The 21,536-nt window shown below is 43.7% G+C and overlaps 1 protein-coding gene across 4 annotated transcripts in view; it reads left to right on the top strand.

Moving 5' to 3' along the window:
* Positions 1-1,746: 1,746 nt before the first annotated feature.
* The window catches only part of PRKDC (protein kinase, DNA-activated, catalytic subunit), a 324,360-nt gene continuing 304,570 nt past the window's right edge, over positions 1,747-21,536 (top strand). For 2 of the 4 annotated variants that reach the window (XM_085898247.1, XM_085898248.1), the window contains exons 1-7: positions 1,747-2,077; positions 13,100-13,176; positions 14,139-14,231; positions 14,774-14,848; positions 16,124-16,232; positions 16,438-16,550; positions 18,907-19,000. In XM_085898247.1, coding sequence (XP_085754373.1) covers positions 1,930-2,077; positions 13,100-13,176; positions 14,139-14,231; positions 14,774-14,848; positions 16,124-16,232; positions 16,438-16,550; positions 18,907-19,000 — 709 coding nt within the window. In that variant the 5' untranslated portion in view covers positions 1,747-1,929. The remainder of the gene's footprint in view (positions 2,078-13,099; positions 13,177-14,138; positions 14,232-14,773; positions 14,849-16,123; positions 16,233-16,437; positions 16,551-18,906; positions 19,001-21,536) is intronic. The other 2 variants (XM_085898246.1, XM_085898245.1) reach the window with 2 other exon arrangements.

The raw sequence follows: 21,536 nt of genomic DNA, 5'->3' as shown, positions 1-21,536 counted from the left end.
AAAAACCTATCTCTTCCATCAAAATTGACCAAATCAAATCGGATTTTTTATTTGTTGTACTTTTGGACATTACGCACAGCTTCTAGGAAATGAAATTGCGAGAAACAAAATCAAGAAAAAAAGATTCAAGTGGGCGTGGCTCCACCCACAAGGGGCGTGGGCTGCCCCTCATACAAAAAGACACAACGAGACCATGATATCTAGCTTGTGTCCAAGTTTCATCAAGAACGCATCAAACGTCACGGAGCTATGTTCTGGAGAGAGTCACAAACAGACAGACAGACACACAGACACAACGAAAATAGTGGTCACTGCTGGCGCCCGCGAACCAATTATTCCACTTGCTTTTTCTACTATTACTATCCTCACCTTCTAATTTGTCTTACATGTCTTATTGGTGATATTTCTTGTCGGCGAAGTGAGACAGCATCCTTGAGGACCCCGTCTCGAAAGATTGTGAACCACGATCGGTCGTTTGAGGCCCCTTGTTATCTCGGGGCCCCGTGCAATTGTACGGGATGCATGCCCCTAACGCCGGCTCTGCTTAGTAGTTAGGGTGGCTGACTTGGGATCTTCGAGTCCTGAGCTCCAGCCGCACCATTGAATTAACACCAGGTGGGGTTGACAGACTGCCATCCTGAGGTTGGTGAAATGAGTGCCAGTGCACTGATAATAGGGCATTGCATCAGTGGCACACAGCTGTCCCCTCAGCCAATGATGCCACCTGCAGCCTTGTGCTGTATACGAAGGAGGAGGAGGAAACATGCCCTCACCAATGTGTTTATTTGTTCTTTGAATTAATACTCGGCTTGTGCAGTGGGATCAGGGTATCTTAAATCTGGAACAGGGTATCTTATCAAACTTGTGTCCAAGTTTCATCAACAGGTTATCTTATCAAACTTGTGTCCAAACGCTTGTAATTAGGTTTTGAATCGCATTAGATAATCACTCTTCGGTGATTGGTGACTAACTTTTTATTGTTATTTAAACGCTTGTGATTCGGTTTTGAATCACATTAAATAATCACTTTTCGGTGATTGGCGACTAACTTTTTATTCGTTATTTAAACGCTTGTGATTCGGTTTTGAATCGCTTTAGATAATCACTCTTCGGTGATTGGCGACTAACTTTTTATTCGTTATTTAAACGCTTGTGATTCGGTTTTGAATCGCTTTAGATAATCACTCTTCGGTGATTGGCGACTAACTTTGAACGGGTGATCATCGCATGATTAGTGATTTTTCATATGCGTGTTTAACCCTCAAACTCCAATCGTAAATTCAGCCCATATACAAGGATAACTTTCATTCTTCATTTACTACAAAGAAGCTCGACAGATAATTTGTCATGGTTACTGGTGATTGAATCGAATTTGTTTTGCCATTTAGGTAGTTCATTGCGGCACATGTCAGCATCCTGACGGTGCTTTCGATCCGAATTCCGAGACCTTTTCCACATCAACGTCCGTCCATAAAAACAGATCATGAAAAACCCCTTATTCTAAAACGATGAATGGGAGTACCAATATGGCGACCGCGTCACTCAGTGGCGACACTTCGCACAGGGCGTGAGCGTTCCATAATCATGTCAGTTCAGCGTCCACAACCTGAGACAATTTCTCTTAAAAAATAAACAAGTAAATATTTGCGGTTATTATTCTTGGCGTTCCCATTCTTCTACAAACTGACTTCCGGCTTTCCGGCGAGGGCGCCTCACCCTCTTCTTCTTCCTCCGAAGAGCCGATTGGTTGAAGTGCCGGCGACGTATTCTTCTTCTTCGTCAAGTTTTGTGATTGTTTACACGACGTCTGATATCCATGCGAGTTTATCTTTCATTCGTAACATGTTTTTGTAATTCAGTCGTTAAAACATTCGTTTAGATTTTCGAGGTTCAAGCGAATCGGCGACTATCGTTTATGAGGTTTACACCATGTCTGGCGCTCTGTTGTCGCTGCTGCGGCAGTTACACGACTGTCTGCTTGCGACCTGCGACCCACGTGCTGCTGACATTGGGCAAGACGCACGAGCGCTGGTCGAAGACATCAAATCGGAATGTCAACAACGTCAAAACGCTCTCGGTATTTGAACTGAAATCCCGCGCTTTCTCGAGCAATTTTATAACCGTTTTTTTTCTTTTTCTTTTGGAATTGCCGTTCATAATATTTGCCTCCGCTATTTCATATTATCTTATTCATGACGCAGTACTTCAACATTTAAAACACACGATGAAGGCAAGTTTCGGGAAGTGTAGTTTTACTGCCGCGATCGATATCGCCATGGCTTCTATATAGCGTGTGAAGCAACGCCTGACGTTTATAACATCTTTACATTACTATTTGAGTGTTCTATCCCGATTTTACCCACGTATGAACATTAGTCACCCACAATACATCATGTGGAGCAAAGTTAAGCGATGAGCTTTGCTTGGCTGGGTCCTTTTGTAATTTCTCGGATCAACATCGTGTCCATTATTTATCCACAACGACACGCAAGGAAACAAGAATGGCACTAGGTGGATTGCATCCCACCGCCACGTAATGCCTGATCCACGAGAACACATCGGGCCTAAACAACACATTTTTGAAATATCATGTCAGATATCGTTTTTGGCTCCATCTCTCAATGGTGAAGAATCACTTTAAAAATTCTAGTAGTCGGATCCCGATCCTGATCTTCACCAATATCGAATCGGTTCGTCCTTGTCACACACCCAACCTGTCCATAAAATTTCATTCGAATCCTACCCAATAGAACCTGACGTGATGGGCCCGTTTGATGGGGAATGACCTGAGGATTAAGCACAAGAAAATTCATGATTCTCGCTTCAAGGGTTAATGCTGCAGATTGTTTATTCATTAAAATACCCCCACATTTAGAGGTTTTTCGGCCGTTGCTAGGCAACGGAGGGGTCCATAGCAACGGTTCTTTCTCATACATAACGAGGACATACCATGAACCTACCATACCAGTTTCATGTATATCTGACTCAGTCTCTGAGATATAACGAACTTCGTTTTTTTATTGTTTTCGACCAGGGTTCATTCAAAGTCTATCTTCTCCGACACTTTTCATAGGATCCGGCTGGGAATTTTTGACAATATGGCTGAATGTACTGCCCACAGTCGCTCGTGGCCTGATTTTTGATTTTCGAAAAAATAATTTTTTTAATGATTTTTCAAAAAATTCAAAGTCCCGTTGCTGGGCAACGGTGGTGTCCATAGCAACGGTTCTCATTTGCACACAACTAGGTCATGGTATGAACCTACCCACCAAGTTTCATCGAAATCGCCATTGTATTAATGGAGCACTGGACCAAACAGAGGGACAGACAGACAAACATATCGACGGGAATACTGATAATAAGGGTAGACAAAAAAAATTTTTGAGATTTTTTTTTTTCGACTAGATCGACTGACTACCCAACAAGCCGGTAGGCGACATGGCTGCTCGCTCTAGATGGAAAGCTGGCCGACGCGACTAGCCGATATTCATGGACATGCTATCAATCAATTTAGTACAATAAATATGATTATCACAGCCCTCTTAGTTTGCGCCCAGAAACCCGCCTTGTGAAATTTCAGGCATGTTTCCAAAGAGACTCCAACAAATGGCAGCCCTGGTAATTCCATTTACCTATTCGCTAAAGATTTTGTTTTTTTATATGATGCTGTAAAACATTCTCCTTGGGCACAAAAAAACAGGTCCCTCGGAGGTCCAGTTTCGGAGGTATTGATTTTTTGTACAGTCCACAATAAGTGTACGATGTACGATAAAGTATTTTAGCTGTTGCTAAGCAACGGAGGTGTGCATGGCAACCATTCATTATTGTGTACATGCTAGCCACATTGTACACATTTCACCCAAGTTTCATCAAAATCAGACTCTTTCTCTTCGAGATATTCTCAATTAACCGTTTCTGAAATGTTCAACATGTACTCGCCCAAAACCTATCTCCTCCTACAAATATTTTTTGTTAGGGCTGCAAATTGGCATGAAGGGAGCGAGATAGATTGCGCACAGAATTCTAAGCTTCAATTTTTCGATTTTTAAAAAATATTTTCTCCGATTTTTAACCACTTTAAAGGGCCGTTGCTATGCCATTGCTAGGGCCCAGGGTCCCATATTCGAAAGCACACGATTCCCAGAAATATTGGTCCCACCTACCAAATTCCATTGGCATCGGTTGAGTGGTTTAGCCCCCAGGCTTGACCAAAGTTTCGCGGACAGACAGACAGATGGAAATGTCTAGAATAAATGTGCTCTAAGAGCAGTCAATAAGGGTGCTCCAAGAGCAGCCAATAAGGGTGCTCCAAGAGCAGCCAATAAGGGTGCTCGAAGAGCAGCCAACAGACAGACAGACAGACAAACATATTGACGGACATACTGATAATGAGCCAAAACCCCGTCACAGACGGATTCCGTTCATTCAACCACCCTCACCAGCTCACCCACACTCAAGGGACATGGACTGGACAGGGAGTGCTTGCCCCCACCTACTCATCCCCCGCCCCCGCCCCTGCCCCATTTCCCCCCGCCTCCCACCCCCCGCCTTCAATTTGCTTACCCCCGCCCAAAAATTTAATTACCCGGCCCCGCCCCGCCTCTTCACTCCCCGCCCCCGTGTCTTGATTCCCCGCCCCACTTGCCCCCAGGCCCCCACCCCTGTCCACCCCCTCACACTCAACCCCGCCTAATTCACCCCAGCCCCCGTCTCCCGCTTTCAATTTGCTTACCCTCGCCCAAAAATTTGCTTACCTTGCCCCCGCCTCTTCATCCCCCGCCCCGCCTCTTCATCCCCCGCCCCGCCTCTTCATCTCACGCCCCGCCCCCGCCTCTTCATCCCCCGCCCCGCCTCTTCATCCCCCGCCCCGCCTCTTCATCTCACGCCCCGCCCCGCCTCTTCATCTCACGCCCCGCCCCGCCTCTTCATCCCCCGCCCCGCCTCTTCATCCCCCGCCCCGCCTCTTCATCCCCCGCCCCGCCTCTTCATCCCCCGCCCCCACCTCTTCATCCCCCGCCCCCGTCTCAAAGAAAAGTGTTTATTCTGCTTCAGAGTTGAAGGTTGACTATTGCCACTATGTGCGATGCACTCTTACAGGTACGAAGTTTCTTTCAGTCCAGGTCACAGTACCGAGAAAAACGTGACGCGACCGCTCGGAGGAGCACAAAATTGGTCCTTCAGTATTAATATATAGATAAGGGTAGAAAAAAAAATCTCAATATTTTTTTTTTTTGACGAGATCATCTACCCAACAGAAAGGGGGTGAAAACATAACGTCCTTTCACCTTCGGTGGCGGAGGTAATTAGACACAGGTGGAGGCCATTCAGCCCATCATGCTTGCGCCACATCAACACCACAACAATGTATCAACACCAGAACAAAATAAGAAAATGCAAACTTTTTTTTAAGTGTTCTTTTTTCTTTCACTTCTTTCAAGGGGAGGGGGTATGAGTTTCGGTAAAAATCACAAACACATCAACCACAAACACCCCTTGACAAGACCAGCACCAACAGCACAACATACACATCATGTACACAATCACCCATCAACACTCAAACTACCTCAAAGTCTGATCAACATCCCCATACCCCTCTATCTCGATAACGTACAGGTTCCTATCTAATTCCAATTTAAACTCATCCACTGTTTCTGCTGCCACGACCTTTCCAGGGAGACCGTTACATGCATTAACAACTCTCTGAGTAAAAGTCCTCTACCTACCTTACTACCGTCTTAACTCTCCTCTTCTTTACTCTCAAGCCATGGCCCCTCGTCCTATCACTGTCTACTCTGTGGAATAATTGATCTGCACTTATTTTATCCCTACCTTTCATTACCTTAAACAGCTCTAACATATCTCCTCGTAACCACCTCCTTCCTCGTGAATAAAGCCCCGTCTCCTTCAGCCGCTCCTCATAGTTGAGTCGAGCTAGGTCTGGAATCAATCCAGTAGCCCAACGCTGAACCCTTTCTGTGGCAACCATGTCCTTCCTGAACTGTGGTGGCCAAAACTGTACACAATATTCTAGATGTGGCCCTCACTAAACTCCTGTACAATGTGAACACCACCTCTTTTGATTTATAATTGATCCCCCTCCGAATACAACTTAAAACCCCATTTGCTTTACCTATCGCTGTCTGGCACTGTGCTGCCTGCTTACCTCCCTTATCTATTACCACCCGCAGATCGTTCTCCTGTGTGACACGCTCCAAAATTACCCCTTACATCCTGTAATCTCTATTTTCATTGTTCTTCCCCATCCCCAACACCTTACACTTGCTCAGGTTAAATTCCATCTGCCAATCTTTGACCCAATCTATACAAGTATCAACACTTTCCTGAATCTGATCACCACCCCCTCTGCTATCCACCTCAACTCCAAGCTTTGTGTCATCTGCAAATGTGGAAAGCTTACTCTTTACCCATTATCCAAATCATTGATGTAAACAATGAATAGTAATGGTCCGAGTACTGATCCTTGAGGTATTCACGATGACTTGCATCCTCACAACCACTCTTTACTTCCTCCTACGAAGCCAGTTTGCAATCCAATTAGCCACCTGACCAGCCACTCCACAAACCCTCACTTTGGCGAACAACGTCCGATGTGGTACCTTATCAAATGCCTTCTTAAAGTCTCGATATACTATGTCCACTGCCTTTCCCTCGTCCACCCAATCAAACACTGCTTCATAGAACTCTAAAGGATTTGTTAAACAGGAACTCTCTTTGGTAAACCAATGCTGACTACCTTTAAATCGTTTGTATTTATTTAAATGGTTCCTCATCTGGTCCTTAATTAATGTCTCCAACATCTTCCCCACAACTTACTGATGTCAATCTAACAGGTCTATAGTTTCCCAATTCTTCTCTGGATCCTTTCTTAAATAATGTTGTTACATTTGCTGCTCTCCAATACTCCGGTACCTGTCCTGACTACAGGGAACCATTGAAATTATATCCGTTAACATCTCGCTTACCTGCTCAGCCACCTCCATCAACCCTCTCGGAGACATATTATCTGGACCCGGAGCCTTATCTACTCTGAGATTACCGAGCTGTTCCTTTACTTCCTCCACTACTACCTGGATCTTCTGTTAAAGCCCTTCCTCATCTCCTCGATAGATACTCTCAGCTATTGGCAATTCTCCTGACTGTTCTTGTGTAAAAGTTGAAGAAAAATACCTGTTTAATAAGCCTGCCATCTCACTTTCATCACCAACCACTCTCCCGGTGTTATTCCTTCATTAAGCTTCGTTGCAATATTTCTGGTTCAATGAACTCGTGAAGAACCCTTCCTTGCGGACCGACGGGTTAAATCCCCAATCGTTACGGACTTGATGACTTGTAATACCCCACCAGGTGGCACTACTCAAGACTCATTCATATGGATAGAATTGAGGTCTTCCCTCCACCTTCAGTTCCTGGGACTATGAATTCATTTTACCACCGAAATCCTTCCGTGCACCCTCCAAGTACAACCACCACTTTTTAAACTAACTATGTCCAGGATTCAGGAGTGCATAGAAGTCAAACGAGCAAAAGCATAAACAGACACTTCTCAAACTACAGTAAGATGATCATGATTAATTTGGACACGAACGTGCCTTGATTGGACATGGGGACCGGACTGCTTTTTGGTAATCTTGAAACGATAAACCTCTTAGCCTCTTGTAACGTTGTTCACTGTCGTAGGCAGTACCGTGTGAAGGTCATCCTAAAGGTTCTGTCACTCCATTTCCATCGACATCACAGACATCGTAATTTCCCCGATAAACATAATTGGCATCACATTATATAAATAAATAACACGACGATCTCCATCCGTTTCCTATCTCCCTTTTCGCCGCTTCATGCATCATCACCGCACTTCATTGGAATAACTAACAATGCTTTACATTTCTGCTTATGGCATCAAAATTTACCATGGTGCGGTGACATCACATCATGACGAAGCCATGAGATTGTTGTTTTCCTCACTCTTTTTGAAGAAAAACGTAGGGATATTGTAATCGGCTCTGTCTCTCTGTCTGTGTCCGTTTGTCCGTCCGCCACACTATCTCCTCCTGAACGGTTTTGCAGAAATTCGCCAAACTTGGTAGTTATGAACACCACGTGGCAAGAAGGTGTTAGCAGTGTATCGTTTTGGGCCCCGCCATCTCCGCTGGGGTTGGAGTCAAATAACAGTCAAATACATATATATATATATATATATATATATATATATATATATATATATATATATATATATATATATATATATATATATATATATATATGTTGTTGTTGTTCGTCTTTCGGCTGCTCCCATTAGGGGTCGCCACAGCGGATCATCCGTTATGATCCGCATACTGACTTGGCACAGGTTTTACGCCGGATGCCCTTCCTGACGCAACCCTGTTCACCTCTTAAGACACAGGGATAAGGATTGGGTTTCACCATGATTCTGGGCTGCCCTACACCCTCTCACAGCACGGCCCAGTGCAGGGCTCCCGTCCTCAAGCGATCCTCCAACCCAAGCCTCCGAGTAGCCGGATTACAGGCGCACGCCACTACGCCTGGTTTAATATATATATATATATATATATATATATATATATATATATATATATATATATATATATATATATATATATATATATATATATATATATATATATATATATATATATATATTGTGACGTCCACGGGACTTAAACAGTCCCGCCAACGTAGAATGAGCCGAAACGATGCAGGCGGTTTATTTATTTATAACCCAAACATGGCGGTTCTAATTGCAAACGGGACGAGGAAGGTGGCACGAGTCGCTTTTCACTGAGTTGATGATGTTTATTTGTTTTTATTATTAACCAGAAATAACAAGACTCGGCAAGAAGAGGGATCCGGGGAGATTCGACGGGATGGTGTGGGATCGGGCGTGGGGAAAACACAGACAATTCCAATGAATATACAGATCTCAAACCCTCTAAGGCGCCAGGTACACACACACACACACACACACACACACACACACACACACACACACACACACACACACACACACACACACACATACACATACACATACACATACACATACACATACACACACACACACACACACACACACACACACACACACACACACACACACACACACACACACACACACACACACACACACACACACACACACACACAACGTAGCTATTTCTGGTGGTCAGGCTGGACCGTGGTGTGGACGCAACTGTCCCTGGATTGGCGTCGGACGAGCTGGCCTTGCTCTCGTCAGGGGGGGCAGGAGAAACCGTGGTGCTGTCGACCTCCTGGTCTTGGCCCAAGTCCGCTCACAGCCGCCGGGGAACCAGTTCTGGCACCAAGTTGCGAGCAGGAGAGGGAGGCAGGTCCGCCCGCCGTTCGACCCCGTACTCCGAGTCAGCAGAACCCCAGAGCCAACCGAGGTGAGGCACGAGGCTCAGCAAGGCTCCAAGACACGATGAAAAACAGGATCGAATCCACGCAACAACAAGCACGCTTCCAGCACAACAACCTCCACCCCAAAAAAACACGATCTTTTTGTCCCGATCTTCTTCCTCTTCCTTTTCGACCCTGAACAGGACCTTTTTATCCTCCCGTCCTCGTCACTTCCAATCGAGCCGTTTTATTGGCCCACCGCCGTCGCCTTCCGCCAATCGTGATCACGGGGCGGAGCCAACCGCAGCCCTGTCCTGTGACGTCACGGCCAGCCTCCAGGGACTACTCAAAGGGGTTTACGCAGACACACTTACCCTATCCCGTGTCCCTATCTAATTACGTGACAATTATCATTTCCCCCTTGAAGAAATGGACATTTACTAGACAACTTATCACCACTGAATTGCTACTTATTACATCGAGATCCTGATACACTCGAACAGCATGGCATACCTAATTAAATATCCTAATTACCCTTTGAATGCATACCCCCCCCTCAAACGTAACAATATATATATATATATATATATATATATATATATATATATATATATATATATATATATATATCTTGCAATTGCAAGCCCATTAAACATTATTAAATGAGACTTTGTTTATGCATTCATTCAACATTGGGGGATGCATGCAATATGTAACAAGTTTTGTTTTGATTTGATACCGGGTTCATGTCCCAGAGGGTGGGTGTGGACTTGGGATCACAGGGGTCAAAAGGAATTTTTTGTTTTTTTAAACTCAAAATTTGATATTGGGTCATTCCCCATTGAAACTTTTTGCCATCTTTCAACTTTGCTTTTGGCGGGAAGCGTGGGGATTTGCGATGGCACGCCATCAACTTCCCTGTAGGTGTTACTGTCGTCCCCATTTATTCCAATGTTCTATGGCTCACCCGTCCGATCGAATTCCATTCCATCACCGTTCCATGATGAGTATATCCGCTAGTTCTATATAATCTTCATCCTCTTCAATGCACCTCGTTCAATGGCCAGCTAATTTTTTTTTTTCTTCTTCATCCCAGCACAGACTCCTTCCTTTTGATGCTTTGTTAACACAGGGGTGTGGCAACGCTTCAGTGGATGTAGAAAGATTTCTTCAAAGAGCTTGTTGAATTTTTTTTCTTTTCTTTTTTGTCTCTAAAATATGTTGGTGGTTTTCTTTTGTACACTGATACCTCGCTATACGTGCATGATGCATTCCTGAAACACCGGGCATATCGTGAATCAGCGTTTTCCCATAATAAGAATCTACCTATATGAAACACGGTGTGTATTTGTCTGTCCCCCTTCATGAGGACGATTTGAGTCGGATTTTAAAGGCTGATCTTTTAACTTCGCTGTGTGTTCACTACGGTCTATTTTTTGAGGATAAAAAAAAAACCTCGAAAAACATTTTTCATAAAAGAGTAATTACATCTCTTTTGTTGGAAATGTAGACGGTGAGTTGTAACCGAGCGTAAGGGGTTTGAAGAGTTTAAAAACAAACAAACACAATAAATACAAGGTGCAGGGAGGTGAAGTGCGCTGCACATGATGTGCAACACTCGCAGAGTAAAACGAGTGTTCATTTACGTCTGTAGGACGTCCAATGAATAAGGAAGAAAAAAACACACCTGACGCTCAGCCGAGGCTTCGGACTTGGGCACGCTCACGAGGCTGCACTGTCGAAACGAAACGTCTCAGAAGATAAAGAAGATAGGGTCACATTCGTACATGTAGTGTTTTGTAGTAATGTTTCTTGATACAAAGCATCATGTCTTCCAGTCTCCTTGATTATTTCAAATAAAACAACTCCGACCCGTTATTTTTGATGGGCTGTCATATTACGGTCGTAGTGTTATAAATAAGCGATGCTTTCCTGAAGGACCACGAAAACCTGAACTTTTCCCTAAAATAAGAGTTCTAAAGCTTATTTTTAGATACTCGTGGAGGATCTCCAAGTTTTACTCACGTTGTTGTTCTTCATATTCATCTTGTGGACTTTTTTGTTTCACAGCCTACAGTTTTCATCTAAACTTCCTGAAACTTGGCGTATATATGTAAAAATACCCTGCGCAGACAGTAACCATCTCCGATTTTGAAAATTCCTCCGAGAAAAAAAAAGTTATGACATCAAAATATCTCCGCTAATGGAAATCGCCTAAAAAATTATCTCCGAAACGAGGCAAGGTTTTTGAATTCTGTTTGCGGGAATCGAACAGGGCATTAGCAGAGATGAATTACCGCACATATGATACATCACTATGATGTCATATCAATTTTTATGAGGTCATTCCTATTTTTTGACATTTTTTGTTTCACAACCCAGAGTTTTCATCAGATCTTCGTGAAACTTGCCATGTATATGCAGAAAGCCCACGCGCAGGCAGTAACCATCTCCGATTTTGGAAATTATTCCGAGAAAAAAAGTTGACGTCATAATATCGCCGCTAATGGAAATCGCCTATACTATTATCTCCGAAACGAGGCAAGCTGTTTGAATTTTGTTTGCGGGAATCAAGCCGGGCATTATCACAAATAATTTATCGCAAACCTGATACATCACAATGACATCATATTCGTTTTTATGACGTCATCATTCAGACGACGAGGATCTTTGCTCATTTGAGCTTGTTTTGCTTATTGATGAATAAATAAGTATTAATGATAAGTAAAAGTATAAAGTAAAACAAAAATGAATGATTGTGGCCTTGTCCACTCTCAAAGCATTTCAAAATGTCCAATTTAGCTTGAAGGAAAAGCTTCGTTTCATTTTCTTGGGCTTCGATATTTCAAACATTTAAGCACAAAAGTGGAGCACAAATTAAATGGCAATGAAAAAAAATGCTGCGACTGACATGTTGGTTGTTCGCAAACACGCTGGGCTGGATGCGGACTCGAGGTAAGCGTCGTCACGTGACTCCCCACGTGGTATATAACACGTTCGGGCCACGATTTGTCGGATGTGTGTCCAAAACGAGCAAGCGGTTTGGGAAGTAGTCATCATGTATAACGAGCGTGTTGAGAAGTGGCGTGTGGCGAGGCATTACTGTGTCACCATGACGTTACCGAGACCTCAGGTATGTTCTTCACCGAATCTTTCTCGCACAACCATGTCCTTCCTCCGGAATGCCATTTTTACTTTGATTCTTGAGACCAGACATATTGATCAATTGATGACGGTGTTCTTGTAATTTTGCAATCGCCGATATCTCTTGCTTAAAATGTTACAACCAGAGCGACAGAACTTTGGAATGACCCTTTGTAACACTGCTTGTCTGTAGAACATTACCTTTCATTGAATTGCCATCTTTGGTTACCTTTCTTGTGTTTCCTTATTCTTGTTGTTAATTAAAAAATTTATTAAAATGTAATGCTATTGGCCTCGCCCAGTTTGTAGTTTGCTCTTTCATCAGCTCGCACTATGGCTTGCAATCATTGAAGCATACCAGCCTCGTCTCATGTTAAACAGATTCATCCAAGTGTCATCTCTCGTCGTTCACTACATGTTCAAGGGGTCCGAGTGGCTGTGGAATAGAATATGCAAGGTCGATGAATCATTGTGTGTGTGTGTGTGTGTGTGTGTGTGTGTGTGTGTGTGTGTGTGTGTGTGTGTGTGTGTGTGTGTGTGTGTGTGTGTGTGTGTGCAGACCTCCACATGTCTTTACTTTTCTCAAGAGATCTGGGCATTTTCACCTTCTTGCGTAAATCACAAGGAAACGATAAGGTGAGAACTGCCTTGGTGTTTCGCATCGTGACTTTTACAGGTTTGTTTGTTTTATTTTCATCCTTGAGAGTAATAATTTTGTAACCTTGTTCGTTGGTCTGTGATTGGGGGAAGGCTGAGGGGTGAGATGGAAAGGAGTGGAAAATGAGTTGTAAAAACTCACACAGCGTAAACCTCTTACTTTTGCATCATTTTTTTTGTAATTGCATCATCATCCCAGCAACTTGTAGTTAATGCAGAGGCAACGGGATTTATGAAAATTATATATATATATATATATATATATATATATATATATATGCATGTTTGCGACGATGAATTACAGTTGATACAGAAAATCTCTCTCTCTCTGAGCAAAGGAACAGATCCATTCATTGCAGCACCCGTAACAAATGTTCGTAGTCTGTCTGGGTTCGGATCTCAGCCCGACTATAAACCGTGACCCGGTGGTTCGCAGGCAAAGAGATGCGTCATTGAGAGCATCGTCCGTCTGATGGGACATTAAGCTAGGGACCCATCTGCTTGCACCGGTTTATGATGGTCGTTCAAGATTCCACAGTGTCTTTCACAAAATAGTAGGTGATTGGTGTTCGGATCCTGGCTAAATTCCTGCCTTGACTGCTGCTGCCTGGAAGGCAATGGCCAAACAACTCGGTGCACTTCTTTTCCCAAGACACTGCTTTGGTAAGTCCTCGGCACTCCCGGAAGGTTATGGGGTTGAAGCAATTTGAAGATTTAACGGGCCAAGCAAATGGGAAGCACATCAAGGAAGGAACACAAAAGCATTTTTATCTTCACGTGCTCGTGGATTATGCCTGAATCGCTCAAATTTTCACCAATGTTTCTCAGATAACCCTTTAGCAAATAAATAAATAAATAAATATTTGTTCTCTTATAAATCTGAAGATTTTGCCTTATTTTGAGCTATCTCTGTTACAAATGTAACGTTTACCTTTTCGCAGTTGAGAGACAGCCGGCATAGTCTACTGGACCTGCTTTCTTTCATCCTTGACCTACCTGGACCTCAAGCTTCTTCCCACTATCCAGATATCAAGGTCTGTGTGAGCAGAAAAGAGAGGGCAGGGGATGATTCCAGGTGGTGGACGAGATGGATACAGAGGGAAACTCTCAGGAGGGAAAAACTGGAAATTTAGAACGAGTGTGCTTGGATGTGAGAGGGTTAACAGGTTAGAAAAGATCATGATTTTGGATGGGTGGATGGGGGATGATTGTATACATATCCCCCCAAAAAAGTACGTGCAAGTACAAGATGCATGTCCGACCTTTCTCGGTAAATGAAAGCCTCTCACCTGTGGGTATGTGACCAATGGTTTAAGCATTAGCACCCCCCCCACTGCTTCATATAACAATCCTTTGGGGGCTCGTATGCTTTAAAAAGAAAAGAAAAAAACAGCAGGAAAGAACTTTTAAAACTCTAAATTTGATGTTGTGTCATTCCTGGTGGAAGTTTTTGACATCTTTTAACTTTGCCTTAGATGGGAAGCGTGGGGATTTGCGGCGCGTGCCATCGACTTCACTCGAGTTATTGTTTCATTTCAACGACGCATGGCGATTTGATGAAATAATTGTGTTACAGGATATCTGCTTGACGTGCTTCACGATGGAGAGTGCTGCAAAAAACAAGATCGCTGCTCTCGTTGTGTTGATGAAGGCGAGACTGATTTATTGATAATTATTTTTCCATGACACAACATATGATCATGACGTTGTGGGATGGCAACATGACCGGCAAATATTTTCTCAAATGACACCGATCATGTTTCCCAGAACAAATTGCCTAAAAAGTTTTATGCCCACTTTTACACTCTCATGATGTTATGGCACAAACAAGTAATTTTCAGAGGATATAGGAGCCACACATTTTATCACACCTGTCAATCTTGTGCTGCTCCTCGATCCTCCACTTGGAATTGTAACACAATTCTCCTGATGAACTGTGATTATTGTGGGGTACATAGTTTCGTATTAAGCAGCCAAATTGGTTATGACCTCCGCCACTAAAAGTGGAAGGAGATTATGTTTTCACCCCTGTCTGTTTGTTTGTCTGTCCATTTGTGAGCACGATATCTCAAAAAGGTTGTGCACAGATTTGGACAAAACTTGGTGGACATGTTGGGTGTGTGACAAGGAAGAATTGATGAAATTTTGTGAAGATCCGGATTCACAGACAATAATTGTTAAAGTGATTCTTCACCATTGACGGGGCTAAAAATGATATGCAGCACGATATCTCGAAAAGTTGTGGACGAGTTGTGACAAAACCTGGTGGATGAGTTAGTTAGGTGACAACAACAAGCGGATTAGATTTTTTTTTCATGTTTGAACCCAGATCCGGCCTTTCAGTGGGATACAGAACGTAAACTAATCAGCCTGGCGGGAAGATATAATCTGCTCCTTGTGTCTCTCTCTGTCCGTCGCACTATCTACTCTTAAACGGTTGTGCAGAAAATCACCAAACTTGGTAGTTTTGATCAGCACATGGCACGAATGTGCAAGAGCAGTTATCATTTTTGGCCTTGCCCTCACCCCACCTCCCCCTCTCCCCCTACCGGGGCAAGGTCAAAAGATGAAATTCCAGAGAATGCTATTACAGGCATATTTTAAAACATTTCAAAATGAAACTTTGTCCATGCAATCAACATTTGGGGGACTCATGGGATATGCAATGATCTGTTTGCATTTAACCCCCGGTTCATGCCCCAGGGGGTAGGGGTTCACACGAGTCAAAACGGGAATTTTTAAAACTGAAAATTTGATATATTATCATTCCTGGTGGAACATTTTGCTACCTTTAAACTTTGCTTTGTGTGGGAAGCGTGGGAATTTGCGATGGCATTCCATCGACTGCACTCGAGTTCAAAAAAGTCTTGCAAAATAGGTTTTTTTTAATAACTTAAAAGTATGTCCATTTTCCCTCTTTTGCCAGGTTCTTAAGCTGGCAACATCAAACACACAAGTTTCAGACATGGGTCTTGGTGCGATGTTTGAGAGGCTGTACTCCAAGCTGGCACAGAGTCCCAGGCTTGCTGACACAGGTCTGACTCTATCATTGTTACCAATTCGTTCAGTGTTGGTCTCACTACTTCTACCATTGGGTATTTTCCTACCAGCGTCCATCAATGCTCTGCGTCCACCCATTGCAAATCGGCCTGCTTTAAACACACTTTCTATTTACGTATGAAATTGTTGGTGTGCACACTGTAAAACTGCATTTTCTGCTTTTGCATTTCGTCAACACAGTGCTGGAAATGGTGTATGAGGTTCTCGGTGTGATGGCAGAATACTATCCCGAAGCAATGCTTCCCCAATCCTCATGTCTGCTTCGTCTCTTTTTGCAAGAACTACACAGTCAGGTGTGCGCGTGCGCGCGTGCGTGCGCGCGTGCGTGCTTGCACTTCCCCAAATGAGTCATTGAGTTGATGCCCTTTTCCAGATATATTCGTAAGTTTACCCACAAGACGTGTTTGCACCTTAACGTGCCAGCACCTGTCCTTGATGTGTTCGAATCTTAAGGCGATAGTGCATGTCTTGTTCCCTTTCCCAATAATGAGTAAAAGTGACACCAACATTGGTTAAAGCAATGCGAGTAAAACGAAGCAGGCAGCCAATGTAGTCAGATGTGCTAGCTATATCGTGAAATTCCTTGTGGTGGAGAGCATCAACCGAGCTGAAGTTCAGAGGAGACTGGCTCCTCAATTTAATAATGATGCATGACTTTTTCACATAGTTGTTTGTTTAGATTTCGTGGTTTGGTGTGAGTTCTTGAATTGGTGGGAGTAAAAAATTGACGTGAATTGATGGGTGTTCTTGAGCATTCTCACATGTCCTTAACTGCCATCATTCAAGCAAGGATGTATCGTGTCGATGAGCTAGTTTTGTTGAATTGCCGGATGGCTATATGTGGGTTTGAATCCATGCACACGGTTACAGTTTTTGTGTTTTTTTTTTTGGATACATTGTCGAGGCTCGTGTGAGAGCTAACACGCAATGCACAGCAAGGGGGGCATGAGACAAGAGGGGCGGGAGTGGGAAGGATGAAACAGTGGGGAACAGAGACATTAGGAGATCTGTGGAGGGGAGAGGGATGGGGCGGGGAACACGGGGTATGCAAGATGGACATTACAGGGACTTTCGGGAAGGAAAGCACGGAATGTGAAGGAGGTGGGGTTGGGGTGGATAAATGGGGGTAGAAAAGATCAAGGATTTGGATGGGGGATGATAAGAGGTGGTGGTGAACAGCTGTTTTGAAGGCCTGGAGGGAAGAATGGGAATGAACAGAGTGAGGGAGTTTATTCCAAAGGTGGGGAAAAAGAGGAATGGAAGAGTGAAGGTGAGCAGTGATTCGTGATTTTGGTAGTTTTACCAGAAAGGGGTTGTTGGCGGACCTTGAGCGCCATGCAGAAATGTGGTGGGGACAAATTGCAGACACAGCAGAGAAGGCGAGACCGGAGAGGAGATGGTAGAAGACAGGAGGACCACCGACCAGCCTGCGGTGAGAGAGAGTGAGAGGCCCAAAGACTCAGCCTCATTGCGGGAGATGCCAATGATCCGAAATGCCTTGGTTTCTACAGCGTGAAGCCGAGAGAGGTGGGAGGCAGGAGCACCAGCCCAGAGGGGAGAGCAGTACTCCATCAGGCTGCAGACAAAAGCTTTGTATGTGGTCAGGAGCTCAGATGGGCCGAGGAAGGAGCTTGCACGATGGAGGATGATTCCCAGTCGGCGACTGGCTTTGGAGGCGAGGTTTGAAATGTGGCTTTCCCAGGAAAGATCATGGCAGATAGTGAGACCCAGAAGCTCGAAAGAAAGGACTTCTTCCAGAGGGTTGTTGAGAAAGTGGATTGGGGGGGGGGGGTGTTTGCCAAACAGTCCTTTCAGCGAGACATAGTGAGATTTGTCCGGATTGACAGACATGTTCCACGTGTTGGACCAGTTTGTGATTTTATCCAGATCTGCAGTGAGCGAAGAAGCTGCTGCTTGCCGGTCTGAGGGATGACCGATGGTACGGCAGAGGGTGGAGTCGTCGGCAAAGAGAAATAGAGGATTTTCCAGAGAGTCGGAGAGATCATTGATGAAAACCAGAAAAAGAACAGGGCCCAAAACGCTACCTTGAGGAACTCCAGCCTGCACAGGAAGAGGGGATGAAAGAACTCCATTTAGGGCCACACGTTGACTGCGACAGGAGAGGAAGTCTGCGAGCCATGAGTGGAGATGGCCTTGAATACCATGGGAAGAGAGTTTGGTGAGTAGGGCAGGGTGCCAGACTGTGTCAAAAGCACGTGATATGTCCAGGGATACGGCTCGGATTTCATGTCCAGCATTGAGGACCTCCTTCCATTGATGGGAGAGCAGAAGCGGCATATCCAGGGTAGAGTGACCTGGTCTGAAACCAAATTGATGATCAGAAATCAAGCCATTGGAGAAGAGGAAGGATTTCATGTCTGAAGCGATGATGGATTCCATAACCTTGCTGATGATTGGGAGAAGGCTGATTGGTCTGTAGTTGCAGGGATCTGTTTTTGCACCAGTGGCTCATTATGTAGTGACGTGAAGATGAGCAACGTGTCGCTAGTTGACTCTGGCATTCAAGAGCATTTCAGCATTGTTATATTTTTGTGAAATTATTACAAAATTGCATATGGTTTGTTTTTGGTGTTTTTTTTTTCTTTTTTTCCCTATGGGCCTCTTGATAATGTCTTTTGTTGTGAGCAGATGGAAGGTCGCAATCAACGACCCCCGATTGTGGTCGGAGCTTTGAAAGGTCTGACCGCATTGTTGGTCAACTTTACACAAACATCCGATGAAGGTTCGTTTCTGTTTTTTTTTTTGTTTGTTTCTTTTTCTGTCCGGTTATTCTTTCCCCTTTCGCTTTCTCATTCACATTTTCACCCCAATCACACATCTACTTTCTTCATGGTTGTTCCTTCGATAAATCATTCTCCATCCTGACACTCTCCTCGAATTTCTCCTTTTATCATTTCCACAGCCAATTTTAAACCAGCTGTTTGTTTTTGATGCAACCATTTTTTTTTTGTGAGAAGCCTTCTTGCTTTGCCACTTTGTACCCATGTTTTTTGTGCTTCCGCACCAAGGGTGCCGGAGGCATTACGTTTCCGGGTTCTCCGTCCGTCCGGATTTTCGTTTACGCGATACCTCAAGAAGCAAATTGTAGAATTTCATCAAACTCGGTAAAAAGGTAAAGTAAGACGGGTCAATTAAGTGATTCGATTTTTGGGCCAGATCTGATAAAGGTCAAAGGTCAAGGTCAAACTCTGAAATTTTACTGTTTATGCCCTAACTCAAGAAATATTGGACAGAATTTCATCAAACTTGGTACAAAGGTAAAGTTACACAGGACAATTAAGTGATTAGATTTTGGGCCAGATATGATAAAGGTCAAGGGTCAAATATGTCAATACTCAAGTGTTTGTGCGGGAGAGCGGAGGCATACCCGTCGACTGCGCGCAGTCGAATTACTCTGGTTTTTGTCCTCATTTTATTTTTTGTGTGGCAACATTTTTTTTTTCATGCATTCGTTTTTGTCTGTGCACTCTTTCTTTTTGCATACCTGTTGCTTGTTTGTTTTAAGTTGGTTCTTGTGTGCTTAACCTCGATGTGTAACGAGATGATTTACGCTGATATCGAAAGATGATTCTCAGATCCCCTTAAACATACGTGCCTTGGGGATGCTATGCATTGTTAAATGCTCCGTCTTGTTAGCCGCACCGTTTCCGCAAGGGACGAGAGAAGCTGTCGTAATTACCCCACTTGTGCGCGAAGCGAATAGCAGTGTTAAACAATCGGTTCACCCACCGTCTGTCTGTCTGTCCACAAACGGCAGTTCATGATCGAGGATCAACTTGATTTGAATGGAATGTTATATTTTGAACACGAATCGGAAAACAAACCTGCAGTTTAGCAGTACTTTGGCTCTGATTCGTCCTGATCGCACATTGCACAGAGAGGAGTGTGATAATTATTTTGTCTGCCTGTCTGGCAGTGAAACAATTAAATAGAAAATCATTCCAAACAGGAAATTTACTGTTTCTAGCGACATCATGAAGAAGGATAAACACGCACGGAAACTAACGGGCAGTGGAATCTGGATAATAAGCGTATGCGCTTATTTTAAGATTTAGTGAAACACCGATGCGCTTATTTTCCACATGTGCTCATCCGTGTATTCAAAACTCCACGACCTGCACTTGTGATGGTGAATGTTCTTCAGATTGGCTGCATAGACGTCAGTTTCGACATGATTGCAATTTTAATTGTCCGTAACTCGAAAACAAATTCTCAATACACTTTCATCCCTCGAGCACATATCCGTTTAAACTCCGCGACAAGTTCATTTTCCATGTCCGGGTAAAAGGCCCGTCTTCCGCTCCCCCGTCTTCTTCGAACCTTTCACACTCCGAACCATCATTTCCTCATTCTTCACCATTCGCGTCGAAGTCTTTGTGAAAAGTCCAAATTTCTTACACGTCTGTTACCGGTTCTTACAAGGGTTGTGAAACACGACAATCTCAATCTGCCCATCACGGGTGTGTGATCGACGCTTCACCGGCGTGTCCATTTTGATTGTGATGTAAAACGTTGTTTTATGACCCTTTATCATAAAGGGGCATCAAACTCTCTTTTAAAGCCCTTGATGAACGACGTTGTTTGGAACGTACAACTATCGTGAGTACCTGTACCAGACGTGTCAGAAATTAGGACTTTTTGTTTTAGTTTTTATGTGACAATAAAACACAAAACACTGCAGTGTTTTGAGTTGATAATATTTTCAGTTTTCTATGACATTTTTAAATGCACTTTTTAGAACCTCGTGGAGGATGAGTCTTACTCACGTTGTTCTTCATCTTCTTCTTGTGGACTTTTTTGTTTCACAACCCAGAGTTTTCATCGGATCTTCGTGAAACTTGCCATGTAATATGCAGATAGACCACGCGCAGGCAGGAACCATCTCCGATTTTGGAAATTCTTCCTCGAAAAAAAGTTGACGTCATAATATCGCCGCAAATGGAAATCGCCGATACCATTATCTCCGAAACTAGGCAAGCTGTTTGAATTTTGTTTGCGGGAATCAAGCCGGGTATTAGCACAGATAATTTATCGCAAACCTGATACAGCACAATGACGTCATATTCGTTTTTATGACGTCATCATTCAGAGGACGAGGATCTTAGTTCATTTGAGCTTGTTTTTTAATGGAGAAATACAATTAAAAGGCCTGTGTGGCTTATTTAATGCATATGCTTATTATCCAGATTCTGCTCCAATGTGTGAAATAAGATGGTATAAAAGACACACGTCAATGGCGGTAAGCTTCCAAAATTTCA

Source organism: Eptatretus burgeri, chromosome 10 (assembly GCF_056783735.1).
Source record: "Eptatretus burgeri isolate ZD-2024b chromosome 10, Ebu_testis_v1, whole genome shotgun sequence".
In the NCBI taxonomy this organism is placed as follows: domain Eukaryota; kingdom Metazoa; phylum Chordata; class Myxini; order Myxiniformes; family Myxinidae; genus Eptatretus; species Eptatretus burgeri.
This window is presented reverse-complemented; position numbering and strand designations above follow the sequence as displayed.